General features: G+C 41.4%; 1 protein-coding gene across 4 annotated transcripts in view; it reads right to left on the reverse strand.

Annotated features, from left to right (window-relative positions):
- Smyd4 (SET and MYND domain containing 4) overlaps positions 1 to 14,535 on the reverse strand; it is a 41,088-nt gene that overhangs the window by 26,191 nt on the left and 362 nt on the right. For 2 of the 4 annotated variants that reach the window (XM_052196274.1, XM_052196272.1), the window contains exon 2: positions 13,550 to 13,695. In XM_052196274.1, the coding sequence (XP_052052234.1) occupies positions 13,550 to 13,683 (134 nt within the window). In that variant the 5' untranslated portion in view covers positions 13,684 to 13,695. Of the gene's footprint in view, positions 1 to 13,549; positions 13,696 to 14,246; positions 14,419 to 14,535 lie in introns of those variants that run through there. The other 2 variants (XM_052196273.1, XM_052196275.1) reach the window with 2 other exon arrangements.

The raw sequence follows: 14,535 nt of genomic DNA on the forward strand, positions 1-14,535 counted from the left end.
ATCACAATGCCATAAAGCATAATATGAATAATAAAAGTAAGAACAAAAAAACGACAAGATAACTAGTGGCATACACTTTAATTCCAACACTCAGGAGGCAGAGGCAGGTAGATTTCTGTGATTCTGAGGCCAGTCTGGTCTATATAAGAATTTCAGACCTGCCAAAGCTACACTGTGAGGCATTGACTCAAAAACAAAAACCAAACAAACCCCCTCATTCCCAAAAAATGACAAGAAAAAAAGTAAAGCTTCTTTTAAGTAACTTCAGTCAGAGAAGGAATTACACTTAAAACTATAGATTTTTTTTCTTTTTTTGCTTATATAGGTCATGTGCATGCCACAGTGTATAAGCAGAGGGCAAAAGACAACGTTCAGGAGCCAATTTCCTCTTACTAATCAAAAGTACCTTTATTCATTCTCATTCATATTCATTCTCTCTCTCTCTCTCTCTCTCTCTCTCTCTCTCTCTCTCTCTCTCTCTCTCTCTCTCTCTCTCTCTCTGTCTCTCTCCATCTCCTCAGCCTATGCAAATATAAGCATCAGGAACAGGTGTGGTCCTGCCTGTACCTGTAGCTCCAGCACTGAGAGAGAGCAAAGACAGGTGGGGGGTCCCTGGAGCTTGCTGGGCCCCACCCTGGAGCTTGCTGGGCTCCACCCTGGAGGGAGGGATGCTCTATGCCCAAGATGATACCTTTCCTCAAAGAATAAAATGTCTTCCTTTGGATATGTGTCACAGAGAATATTCCAACTCTGACATGGATTTTTTTTTGGTAGTGTTATGTTAGATAAGTGCTTAAAATAAATTTGATAATGAAAGTATAAATTTTGTTTTACTTTGTTTGCAACAGGGTTTCTCTATGTAGCCCTGGCTGGTTTTTTGTTTTTGTTTTTTTTGTTTCTTTGTCCTGGCTGTTTTGAATCTCACTAAGTAGAGCAGGGTGGCTTCAAACTCAGAGAGATTGAATCCTCCTGCCTCTGCCTCCTGAGTATTAGAGCAGGTATCATTCCCTATCACTGTGACTGAGAGTGTAAATTTTAATATGTGTGTTGCTGAAGTGAGCATGAAAGCATAAATGTATCTATTTTCATTTTATGTGCATTGGTATTTGAGGGTGTTATAGTCCCAGGAACGTGAGTTACAGACATTGGTAAGCTGCCATGTAGTTGCTCGGAATTGAATTCAGGACCTATAGGAAAGCAGCCAGTGCTCTTAGCCGCTGAGCCATCTCTCCAGCCCCAGAAAGTATAAAAGTTAACGTGAAGCTCTCCAGCTTCAGGTCTGAATGCCTGGTGTAACTGGATAGAAGCTTACTGAGTTGTATAAACTTTGGGTCTGGTTAATTTTGGTGTATGATGTTTTTATTTATTTCCAAGGTATTTTATAATTAAATTTATAAAATTATTATGGGGGTTGTTTTAAAACAGAGTTTCTCTCTGTAGCCCCAATTGTCCTGTAACTTATTCTGTAGACCAGGCTGTCCTTGAACTCAGAGATCCACCTTCCTCTGTCTCCCAAGTGCTAGAATTAAAGTCATGAACTACCACTGCCTGGCTAAATTATTATTACAAAAGAAAAAAAAAGGTGGAGACCCTGACATCCTCCACTGGCTTCCATGTTGCATGCACATGCAGGCATACACATCTGCGTGCATCTCATACATTTCACACACACACACACACACACACACACACACACACACACACACACGAGTAAAAATAATTCTTACTAGTAACACAGAACAATCAAGTTTTTATTATATGACACATATTAATCAACACTTATAAGTACATGATTATGCACATTTATCATATTATACAAATATCACTACTGTCTTTTTGTTTCATTTTGTTCTTTTGAGGCAGGGTTTCTTTGTGTTGTTCTGGAATTCAGTCTGTAGACCAGGCTGGTCTTGAACTCAATGATCTGCCTGCCTCTGCCTCCCAAGTTCTGGGGATAAATGTGTGTACTACCACCTCTGGCTATCACTGCTGTCTTTTTTTTTTTTTAACATTTATTTATTTACTATGTGCATGTGTGCATGTATAAGCATGCAATGTATGCCATGGCATGCATGTGGAGGTCAGTTCTCTCCTCCTACTGTGGGTTCTAGGGATCAAGCTCAGGTTGTTAGACTTGCACGGCAAGTGCCTTTTCCATAGAACCATTCTGCTGGCCCTATTATCGGTTCCTTATATAAAGGAATCATATAATATTACGGGGGAGTAGATGAAGTCCTGAATGAATGTGTTCTGTTGACAAGGCTGTAGTTCAGACCCATGGGAATTGGCAAAGCCTTCTTCTGATCCTGTGAGGATATTGATAGTGTGTCTAAAAACTAGACACCACAGCTTTCTTTTCTGGGATGACTGGAACCTCAGACTGTTCCTCTACAGAGACTGCCCACCAAGACTAGCTAACCTGCCTACTTATGCGATACACAATAAAAGAGCTGAGTTTCCAGGTTATGGCATAGTAGATACCGTCTATCAGTGAGAGCACAACCTACCCTATGAGCTTTTCTGTATATTTGTCTGCTCTTTCTTCAAGTTTCCAGAACCAAGCCTTGTTGGAGAGAGCATATTTGTCTGTTTTGGGTTTGGCTTATTTCACATAATAAAAAGTTTTCAAGGCTTAATATATTGTAGCACGTCACAGAATTTCACTATTTTAAAAAAATGGCTGGATATTTCATTATCCATTCATGTTTTTGTAGGCATTCATGTGTGTGGTGGTTTAAATAAAAAAAGCTCCCATAGGCTCATACAGTTGAGGTAATTTTCTTAGAACTTGTATCTATAAAGGTACAAAAAGACTGAGAGAAAAGAAATAAGGTGGTGGCATCTGGCCTCTGCCCCATCCACCCACCAAATGTATGTGTATGGCTTGGGGTTGGGGGCTCTTTCCCATCCATCCAAATATACATAGGTCTGTTTATCTATATGTATGTATATACATCCATGTGTAGGTATATGTGTATATGTGTGGCTTGGGGACTCTGCCCCACCCATCCAAATATATGTACGTCTGTTTATATGCATGTATATACATCCATGTGTAGGTATATGAGTATGTATATAAGTATGCATGAACACCTGTGGAGTTGATGAGACAGTGGTTGGGCCCTGACCAGAATATGTGTCTGCATATGTCTATGTGTGTTCCTGAACTCTCCCTTTCTTGTTTTTCTTTTCTCTAAGGTTCACAAAGAGTTAACAAGTTCTCAGCTTCTTGTCTGGCTAGCAAGATGTCTTTGAACTAGGAAAATAAGAAACTAGATCTTATTAATGCATAAGCAGTAAGATTATAAGGCCAGGGATCATCAATCTTTAGCCTTCGTCCTACTGTGTTCCACCTCAGCTTGTTCCCTAGCCAAAGGCTGCTCTGGCACTGCATGCCACCGTGCTCCCCCAATGATGACCACGAACTAACCCTCTGAAACTGGAAGCTGGCCCCATTTAAATGCTGTTCTTTATAAGAGTTGCCCCGGCCATGGTGTCTCTTTACAGCAATAAGACACTGGCTAAAACAACATGTTTTCCTCTTCTGACTACTGTGGATAATGCTGCCACGAATACTGGCAAGTATCTGTTCCCATCTTGCTTTCAATTCTTTTGGGTATAGACCCAGAAGTGGGATTACTGCACCATACAATAATTCTCTAACTTTCAAGCAATTTTCCACAATGGTTGTATCATTGTACATTCCCACTGGCTATGAGAAGGGTTCCCACTTCTACACATCTTCACCACCATTTCTGTTTTTGTTTTTTGAGTAACAGCTGTCTAATGACTGTGAAGTGGTATCTTATCTCAGTGTTGATTTGCATTTCCCTGATCATTAATGTTGTAAGGCATCGTTTCATATGTTTATTGCCTGTTTGTGTATCATTTTCTTTGGAGATGTTGATTCAAGTTATTTGCTTGTTTTTTAATTGGAGTTTTAAAAACTGTTGTTGAGTTGTGGGAGTTCTTCATTAACTCTGTATATTAATACCCTGATGAAAATGATTAACAAGTATTTGCTTCCATTTTTGGACTTCCATTCTGGGCTGTGGTTTTATTCTTTTGATACTCTTTTGATTCTCAACAGTTTAATCTGGATGAAGTCCAGCTTATTTCTTCTTTTAATGGCCATGCTACTGACACATCTAGTAATCACTGCCAAGTCCAGTCATGGAAGAGTTTCTTTTAAGAGATTTATAGTTTTAGCTCTTTAAGTTTGTAATGCCTGTTTCATTTAATTTTGTATATTGTATAAAAGTCTAACTTAATCCTTTTCCATATGGCTTGTAACTAGTATACAAAGAGCTAAATTTCTCCCTCCTCGAGTCTCAACCTCTGATGTATAGCAATTTCTTCAGAGGAAAACATCCACCTTGGTGGGAAGCTCCTTAAACCAGGATGTTCCATGGAGGTGAAACAGACCATCTACAGGGAAGCTTGATAAACACAGGAAGTACACGACTCAGCAGCTCTAGTAAGTGAGGGAAACTGACTGGAGGCACTAGGTTCCTCTTTCCCTACGCATACAGAAGCTGTAAGGATTGGGGAGAGACACTGTCAGGTCAGCTCAGCAGCCTAGCTGCACAGAAGAGGCTCAGACCCACTGGGCTGGCTCCAAGAGACACTCTGCAGCCTGTAGGTTGTGCAGTGAACTCTAGGTTTCTAGCTTTTATGAGCTTTTAGTGATGTAGGGTGTTACACAACACCCTTCCTCATTCATTGTCTTAGTTAGGGTTATATTAGGGTTTTACTGCTGTAAATAGACACCATGACCAAAGCAATTCTTCTAAGGACAACATTTAATTGGGGCAGCAAGGCAGGAACAAGGCAGCATCCAGGCAGACATGGTACAGGAGGAGCTTAGAGTTCTACACTTCATCTGAGGGCCATTAGAAGACTGGCTCTCCCAGGGTTAGGACGATGGTCTCACTGCTCACCCCACAGAGACATACTTCCTCCAACAGGGCCACACCTCTTAAAAGTACCACTCCCGGGTCTATGCATATTCAAACCACCACAGGTTACTGTTGCTGTGAAGAGACACCATGACCAAGGTAACTATAAAAGAAAGCATTTAATTGGAGGCTTGTTTACAGTTAATTCACGATCACCATGGTGGGAAGCACACAGGCTTGGCACTAGATTAGTAGCTGAGAGCTCTGCATGTAGCAGGCAGAGAGAGACAAAGCCCCCTGCCCTCTCTTTCTTTGAGAGAGTGGGTCTGGCATTAAATTTTGAAACCTCAAAGCCCCTAAGACATACTTCCTAATCTTTCTAAACAGTTCTACCAACTGGAAACCAACTATTTAAATATGTAAGCTCAAATATTTAATAAAATAAACCAAATATTTAAATATATGGTTCATCTGAGACAACCATACTCTGATTCCAAGAGTTGACAAAGAGAATAGAAGAAATACGTAGGCTAATATTATTTATAACTATCATTATAAAAACTGGGCGGTGGTGGCGCATGCCTTTAATCCCAGCACTTGGGAGGCAGAGGCAGGTGGATTTCTGAGTTCAAGGCCAGCCCGGTCTACAGAGTGAGTTCCAGGACAGCCAGGGCTACACAGAGAAACCCTGTCTCAAAAAAACCAAAACCAACAACAACAACAAAAGATTAAGAAAAATGGTCATTTCTCTCAATAAAGTTTTTAAAGTTTGATAAAGGTCAATGTGTATCTGTGATGAAAACAATGCTAGCGTTATGGAACATAGGGTGACTTCCTTGAACTGAACCACACTGCACAGTATAAGCCTATGGTAAATATCTTAAATGTGTGTTAGTATTCAACACAGTATAAGATGTGTATGCTATGGAAGTTAAAAAGGAAGCTGTGCAAATCCTGGATCAGAGGATTACTCTGTACAGATAGCATCATTTAACCTAAACATGCCAAGTAGATTGGCAAAAAATGAAATGATGTTCAAGTACAGCAAAGCAGTCATTCAGACAGCAATTTAAATTCTACCTTTTATTTATACTCCTAACCATCAGTTATGGTATGTAATTGGAGGAAATGTTTATACACAATACCAACTAAGGAAACCTTACAAGTAAAAATAAATCTAACAGGAAATGCACAAGACCGACATAAAGACAACTATAAACCTTTACTTAAGGACATAAAAGAAAGCCCAAGTAAGTGGCAAGACAACCTTCTCTGCGGATGAGAACATTTAATATTGTAAAGTTGTCAGCTCTCCCTAAATGAATCTATAAATCTAACACAATCCCAATCAAGAGCCCAACTACCCTTTTTATGAAACACAACAAGCCAATTCTAAAGTTCACACAGGCGAAGTGTACATGACATGACAAAGGGTCTAAGAAGGGTGATGACTGCGGATGTGTGTATCCCGGCCTAATTATATAGCTAGGAAGTCTCATTTGTACAGGAGGGCTCCCTGCTCTTTGACTGCCCCTTTCCTTCTACTAGTAAATCTGGGGGAACTGTCCCTTGAGAGGAAACACATGTAGGTTGAGCAATCAAAGTTGAAACTCAGTATCTTTGACCAAAGGGATATGTGGGAGATCAAGGTTAGCTAATCTATTCCCAAGGCTGGGGGCATAGTGGCCCAAACCTTTACTCCCAGCACTCAGGAGGCAGAAGCAGGAAGACCTCCAAGAGTTCAAGGCCAGCCTGATCTACAGAGTGAGTTCCAGGACAGCCAGGGCTACATAGTGAGACCCTCTCTTAAAAAATAAAACAAAGACTTCCCAGATATTTTCAATGAAATTCTCCAAAGGAAAGAAGGTCTCCTTCTCTGGGGTTAGTGATCTATGAGTGCATCCTGGGCTAAGAATGGGCACAGTATTACCAAGATGCAAAGTCTGTTGGTTGTTGAAGAGATATGAAATCTGACGGCATGCTCCGAGCCTCTGTATATGAGCTGGCCTGAAAATGTGTATCTGCTTTTGAAAATTTTAGTTTCATAGTTTCAAATTTCAAATTTGAGCTGGGTTTCTATTAACCTGAAACTCAAACAGTTATAAAATGAGTGAAGGGATAGTAGTTAACACTCTTTGTTTTGGCACACAGAATCTAGAAACAAATTTAAAAAGTAAGCAGTAATTTAATTTTCAGTAAGAGCAGCATCTTGAAGCACCGGGGAAAAGATGGGCCATTCAATAAATGGAGAAAATTGTTTGGCTCAAAAAAGAAAAAAAGGTAAAATACTCTCCTAGTTTGTTTTCTGTTGCTGTGATAAGACAGTGATAAAAGCAACCTGCGGAGCAGAGGGCTATTTGCCTTACACGCCTGATCAATGCTTATCATCGAGTGAAGTCCGGATAGGAGCTCATTAAGTTGGAATTTGGAGGCAGGAACTGGAGCAGGAACACGGAGGAAGGAAGGCTGACACAGGCTTGCTCCCAGGCGCGTACAGCTACCTTTCTTATACTTCTTCTGACCACCTGCCTAGGTGCAGGGCTGCCCACTATGGAATAGGCCCTCCTACAGCAACAGAATCAAGAAAATGGCCCCACAGTCATGGCCACAGCTAATCTGAAGAAGGCAATTCCTCAATTCAGATTACCTCTTCCATATGTCTAGGTATGTGTTAAGTCGACAAAAATAAATCAATCATACATAACATTAATTTCAGATGTGTATGCATATTGTGATATCACACTGTGGTCTGAAAGAGGATGGACTTCCTTGCTTGGTCACCAGGGAATGGAACTGTTTGAGAAGGATTAGGAGGTGCAGCCTTGTTGGAGGAGGTGTGTCACTAGGAGTGGGCTTTGAGGTTTCAAAAGCCCACACTAGGCCTAGTACCTCCCACCCTTCCTCCTCCCTCCCTCCTCTATCCCTCCGTCCTCCCTTCCCCCTCCTCCCTCCCCTCTCCCCTGCTTGCGGATGAGGATGTAACATTCTCAGCTCCTTCTGTAGCACCATGCCTGCCCTCACACCACCACACTCCCTGCCATGATGACAAGGGACTGAAGCCTCTAAAACTGTACATAAGCTGCAGATAAATGTTTGCTTTCATAAGGGTTGCTTTGGTCATAGTGTCTCATTGCAGCAGGAGAACACGGACTAAGACAACACCTTAGATACACATAATTTTATCTATAATTATAAATTAATAAGCTAGAAAAATTTCGGATGGATTAAAGAGTTGAAAGTATAAAACTATCCAAAAACAGTAGAAGAAAATACACTTTTATAATCTTGATGTAAGCAAGACATATAATTCAGAAGCTGTAAGTGATATGTTTATAAAAAGATAAAGAGAGAAGAGCTTTGTTCTATGGAGGTGTGGTGAGGTGTGGGGGAAGGGGGTGTCTCGGTGGGCCCGTGCTGAGGCATCCCTTTCCTGAGGAACCAGCCACAGGATGGTATAGTATAGAATAGAGTTTATTAAGGGGAGGGGAGTTAAGAGGGTAGTAGAGGCCGAGAGAGAGAGAGAGAGAGAGAGAGAGAGAGAGAGAGAGAGAGAGAGAGAGGAAGAAGAGGAGGAGGAGAAGAAAAGGAGAAAGGAGGAGGGGGAAGGGAAGGGAAGTAGAAGAGTAGAGGCCAGCCATGAGTACGTGGAGAGAGGAGAGGGAAGAAATGGGAGGACAGAATAGGAATGGGAAGGCAAAAGCAAGAGAGGAGCAAGAGAACAAGAGAGGAGAGAGAGAGGGGGGAGAGGAGGGGGCAAGCATCCCCGTTTATAGCGAGTCAGGCATACCTGGCTGTTGCCAGGTAACTGTGGGGCAGAGCTTAGACAGAATGCTAACAGTAAGGGAAAATGACAAGCCAGCCATGTGGTGCACACTAGTAATCCCAGTGTTTGAGGCTGAGGGGAAGGATGGCTATGAGTTTGAGGTCAGCCTGGGCTATATGACAAATACCAGACCAGCAAGGACTACATAGAAAAACCTTATCTTTATTTATTTATTTAAAATAAATAAATATTTAAACCTATCTTTTATGTATTAAAAAGCAAACACCAAAGTTGGGTATGGTGACATATACCTATAGTTTAAGTACTAGAGAGGCAGGATTACTATGGCTTCAAGGTCAGCCTATCTTACATAGCAAAATAGACTGATGTTTTCTGGAACAAGTTTACATAGAAAAACTTGGCCTCAAAAAAACAAAAACAAACAAACAAAAAAACCCAACCAACCAACCGAGAGACTAGAAAAATTGATCAACAGTTAAGAGCAGTTGTTGCTCTTGCAGAGGACCTGGGTTCAGTTCCTAGTACTCACGATTATCTGTAAATCCAGTTCCAGGGAATCTAAAGCCCTTTTCTCACATGTGGGCACCAGACGCACATGTGACACACAGACATATATAAAAGAAATCTAAAAAAATGCACTAAAAAAACCACAACCCAGCCCAAATAACATATATGTGTGAATACACATGCACGCGCGCGTGTATTAGAAGTGGTCCTCCTGAGCCTAGAAAGAACTCTTCTTTCCTTAGGTCTCTAGGTTTTGGCTTTAGGAGGTTCTGAACTTGGATCTGTGGCTGTCATATCACAGACATTCAACATCAGGCAAATGCTCTTTCTGGCCATGAGATTTTACTCCTCACTACTGTAGGACTGCAGATTTATTTTGCCTTTTTGGTTGACTTCCCATTGCTGAGAACGGGGGAAACTTGATTTTGTATTCGGGCTTTCAATTTGCCCATTTGTCCATCCATCACCCCAGACCTAAGTGACTGCCCAGAGTTCTGCTGACTTCTGTTTCCTCCACGGTGAACATTTTGCTGGGCTCCTCCTCATCCCTTGGTCTGCAGTTTATCCCCAGAAAAGAAAATGGCTAATAGGAACCACTGGAAGGGAATCTGATTTTGATGGTAAAATCATGTGTTTATTTCTGGATATGCTAGATTTATACATTTGAGACTCAGAAAAGAGGTTAGGACTTGAAATCCCTTTCAGAGACATTCCAGAGACTCATGTCATTGGTCTGAATGCAAGTACCTCAGCTAAGAATACAAAGCACATAGGGAAGAAAGCCCAGGCTAGAATCTTAAGGAACTCCTCTATTACATAATCAGACAAACCCTCCTCTTTAATTAACTGTTCCTGCCAATGTACCAAATAGTCAAATGATTCCTGGTTATTTACTACATGTTCCTGTTATTAAACTAGAATAACTTATCTGACCAAAAGTCTGCCTATTAGCTATACTTCCATCAGTTCCACCATGTTTGGAGTTCTGTAGGGGGAATCCACAGATCTCGTAGACTGCTTTAGACAGTTTTCAGCTTTTTTCAACTTGCAGGTCATGATTCAATGGGTCATGAAATTAATTTAGTGGGTTCTGATTAGCATTTCAAAATGAGGCAAGCAGAAGGCATATTGTCACAGTGCAGCACATGCAGTACAGCACATGCAGAAGGCATATTGTCACAGTGCAGCACATGCAGTACAGCACATGCAGAAGGCATACTGTCACAGTGCAGCACATGCAGTACAGCACATGCAGAAGGCATATTGTCACAGTGCAGCACATGCAGAAGGCATACTGTCACAGTGCAGCACATGCAGTACAGCACATGCAGAAGGCATATTGTCACAGTGCAGCACATGCAGAAGGCATACTGTCACAGTGCAGCACATGCAGTACAGCACATGCAGAAGGCATACTGTCACAGTGCAGCACATGCAGTAAGCATCCACACATATTTGCTTGGTGGCTTAGTCAGTTTTATGGCTCTAAATGACACAGAGCTCCCCCAGGTTTGTTTCTCTGTCTTAGGCCTCTCTCTTAAATTCCAAACATATTTAGACATTACCATTGGGACACACACAACTCAAACAGAATGTGGTTCCTTTCCCCACCTGCAGTTCCCAGATTTGGCAATGTCACCCTCCTCCCTTCTCCCTGGGGTCAGTTTTACTTCTTACAGTCCACAACACAACATTCTCATCTCAAGAACTGCCATCAAATCTATCTCAGAGTCCAAATGCTTCTTCCTTCCCAAATTACACTCACGCTGGCCTGAGTCCTCCTCCTCCAACATCATCTTCTTCCTTCCTTCCTTCCTTCCTTCCTTCCTTCCTTCCTTCCTTCCTTCCTTCCTTTCTTTAAAATAGCACTCAGGCCCAGTGAGACTGTTCATCTCTGGTGGCACTTCCTGCCAAGACTGATGACCTGAGCTTAATCCTAGAACCTAGAACCCACATGGTAGAAGGAAAGAACCTACTCTCCAAAGTAGTTCCCTGACTGCCATGTATAAACTGTGCATGTACATGCATTACATGTTACACACACACATACACAGAAGTAAAAAGAAATTTAAATTGAAAATCATTAAAAAGAAAAATCAGAGCTCAGCAAACTTTCCATGTAGAAGGCTAGAGTACTTAGGCTTTGCAAGCCAAGAAGTGAATATTAATTATAGTTACTCATATAGCAAATAGATTTCTAAAACCTTTTGACAAAACTAAAAAATATAATAGAGTATAATTTTTTGTAATGTAAGTCTACTAATGATAACAGTGGGATTAGTTTCTTTTTTAAATGATGATGATGATTATTATTATTAATTATTAGCATTTATTATTGCATGTTTGTTCATATTCCACAGCATGTGTGTGGAGCAGAGTACAACTGTGGAATTGGATTTCTGCTTCCACCTTTGTGTGGGTCTGAGAGACTGAACTGTAGTAGCTTGCACAGTAGATGATCAGGCCTGTACCTCAGGAAGGCAAGCATTTTACTTTCTGAGCTAATTCACTGACATTTTTTATTTTAAAAAAAAAGAAAGAAAGAAAAAAAGAAAGAAAATGTCTTTTTCTGTTTTTTTTTTTTTTTTTTTTTTTTTTTTTTTTGAGACAGTGTTTCTCTGTGTAGCCCTGGCTGTCCTGGAACTCACTCTGTAGACCAGGCTGGCCTCGAACTCAGAAATCCGCCTGCCTCTGCCTCCCAAGTGCTAGAATTACAGGTGTGCGCCACCACCTCCCGGCTCTGTTTTGTTTTTGTTTTTGTTTTTTTTTTAGGGTTCAAGGCCAGTACTCTTATCTTAAAATCAACTGCAAATGTTTATCTGGTAAAAGCCATTCTTAGCTGTGGTCCTAGGAGACAAACATACAAAGGATAGCTTTATCCTGCAGGCTTAGCTTGCTCTCTTTGAAAATATAATCAGCTCACATCACACTCAAGCCTCTGCCAACTCATCTTCTATTGCTGTTCAACAACTACCCAAGCTGGTCAGCTCCAAGCAGCAGCCTTATTGTCCTTGCAGTCCTGCGGGTCAGAAGCCCAGACACATGTGGCTGCCTCTCTTGCCTGAACCTGCCTGAACCTGCTGGGTGCATCCACATTCGCACCCTTTCCTGATGATCGTGCTTCTTTGACTGGTTTTGCCCCAATTTTTAGTATATGTGCTGCTGAAACAATCTTTTTATTTTATTTTTTGAGAGGGTGTCTCAGTATATCGCCTTGCTGCTTACTGGACTGGAATTCTCTATATAGAGCAGCCTGGCCCTGAACTCACAGACCTCCACCTGCCTCTGCCTCCAGACTGCAGGGATTAGTATCCTTAACTGTCACAGAGTAGAATGTTTACTGAACATGTGATCGCATGGTGCTCAGCGCTCTGGCACCTAAGGTTCGGGGAACATGGAGGAAGAGGGAGTGGAAAGATTCTAAGAGTCAGAGGAACAGAAAGTCAGCTGTGAGACTGCATCTCCTAGAAATGTCATGGAGGCTATACCTCTGAAGTCTCAACAATAAGGTCTAAAGGTCTTGTTTATATAGGTTAACCTGAAAGGGGGAAAAGTTCTTACAGGGGCCCAGCATTAGACAAAGAACTATAAGCAACTGAGGCATGTTGGGGGGGGGGGGATGGTCTTCCCCAGGGAATGCGCCTCTACCCTTCTCCACCCACCAAGTTGGTTATCCAAAACCAAGTGTCATTCCTGAAGCCATATACGCACAAGTAACATACGGATGGGCAGACTGCATTTAGGAACACACACACACACACACACACACACACACACACAACTTTCAAAAAGAGGCCATGAATTTGAGAGAGAGCAAAGCAAAGTGGGAAGGGGTCCATGGGAAGGTTGGAGGCAGGTAAGGGGGGGAGGATGTCATTATATTTTAATTTCAGATAATTAAAAATTAAAAAATAATATTTGCTGAATACATGAAACTTCTACATATATATACATTTCCTACGTTGTAATATAAAATCTTACCAGTGAATGCATTCCATAGAATTTGAGAATTTCTGGGGCTCAACTAAGTGATTTCTAGGGTTCTTTCTCACCTTTAGTACTGAATGAATTTCTACGGGCAGCTACACAATCTGCACCGTATCCTTCAAGTGACAGCAAGAGATACGACAGTGAGATACTAAATTACCTAAGTAGAACACACATCAAAAGAGGAAAATAGTTACACCTACCCATTTTATAATCACATACTAGGAAGAAATGTGAAAACAAACAATAACTGCTAAATACCCCATAATATAAAACTATAAAACTACTCTTCCCTTTAAAAAGATATTCAGACCACAAGACAAGGCACAACGTTTTCCAGGTCCAAATTTCCCTGAAGTTTCCATTCACTTACTGAAGAAGGGAAGAACAATGAAGAAAGATGTCACTCAGAGTCTCTGCTGTAGAAACCGTGACCTGCACAGACTTCGGGAGTAAAGCCCACTTCTCCAGTAGGTAGGATTTCCATCCATCCACCGGTAGATCCATGCTACCCCAGCTCTGTAAGTCAGAACACAAGGAGTCAGCTTTCTACTAATGCATACCTCTAGGGAAATCGAGAGTCCATCCTAATAGTGAGACTCAACAAAAATCAATATTGGTGTTTATCTATAGTTGTTGATATGCTAAAGGAGAATTAATCTATGGCACCAATTCACCAAACACCCTGTCACCCAGAAATATTCTTTGGAAGATTGTCCAAGAAACTATGGTAGGTAGTGGTTGTACAAATAGGGATCAAATACCAGTAGTTAGCTACTGTTCCAGTCCTTCTGAACCTGTTTACCCTAGTTGCCCAAAGCCTTCCAGACTTCTCACTCACTCTAGCAACTATGAAGTTAAATATTTTCATTTATTAGATTTTCTGCTTTGATCTCCAGGTCTTTGAGTTTATAGCCTCTCTTCCTTTTTATTACTATTATTTTTGAGGCCGAGTCTTATGTAGACCTGGCTGGCTTCAAACTCAGAGATCTGCCTGCTTTTCCTTCGAGGGCCACCACACCTGGCTCCAAAATTTTTATTTTTCAGGGTCTCATTTAGTCCAGGCTGACCTTGAACTTAACGTTGTTGTTGTTGTTGTTGTTAAGGGTGACCTTGAGCTTTTGCGGCCTTCACAGCCCAAAGGTTGGGATTGCAGATAAGAGCCAGCACGCCAAGTTCTCCAGTACTTTTGCATAGGCCATTTGGGTTTTCAGGAACATCACTGCCCTCACTGGAATCCACCTGACAATTTCCACACATACTTAACTCAGTTCAAATCGCATCTCCTCTTGAAAGCCTCATTGATTTTTTTTTCCCCCACTCTGGAGCTCCACCACATGTGTGGCTCATATCATACCA

Source organism: Apodemus sylvaticus, chromosome 10 (assembly GCF_947179515.1).
Source record: "Apodemus sylvaticus chromosome 10, mApoSyl1.1, whole genome shotgun sequence".
NCBI lineage: Eukaryota > Metazoa > Chordata > Mammalia > Rodentia > Muridae > Apodemus > Apodemus sylvaticus.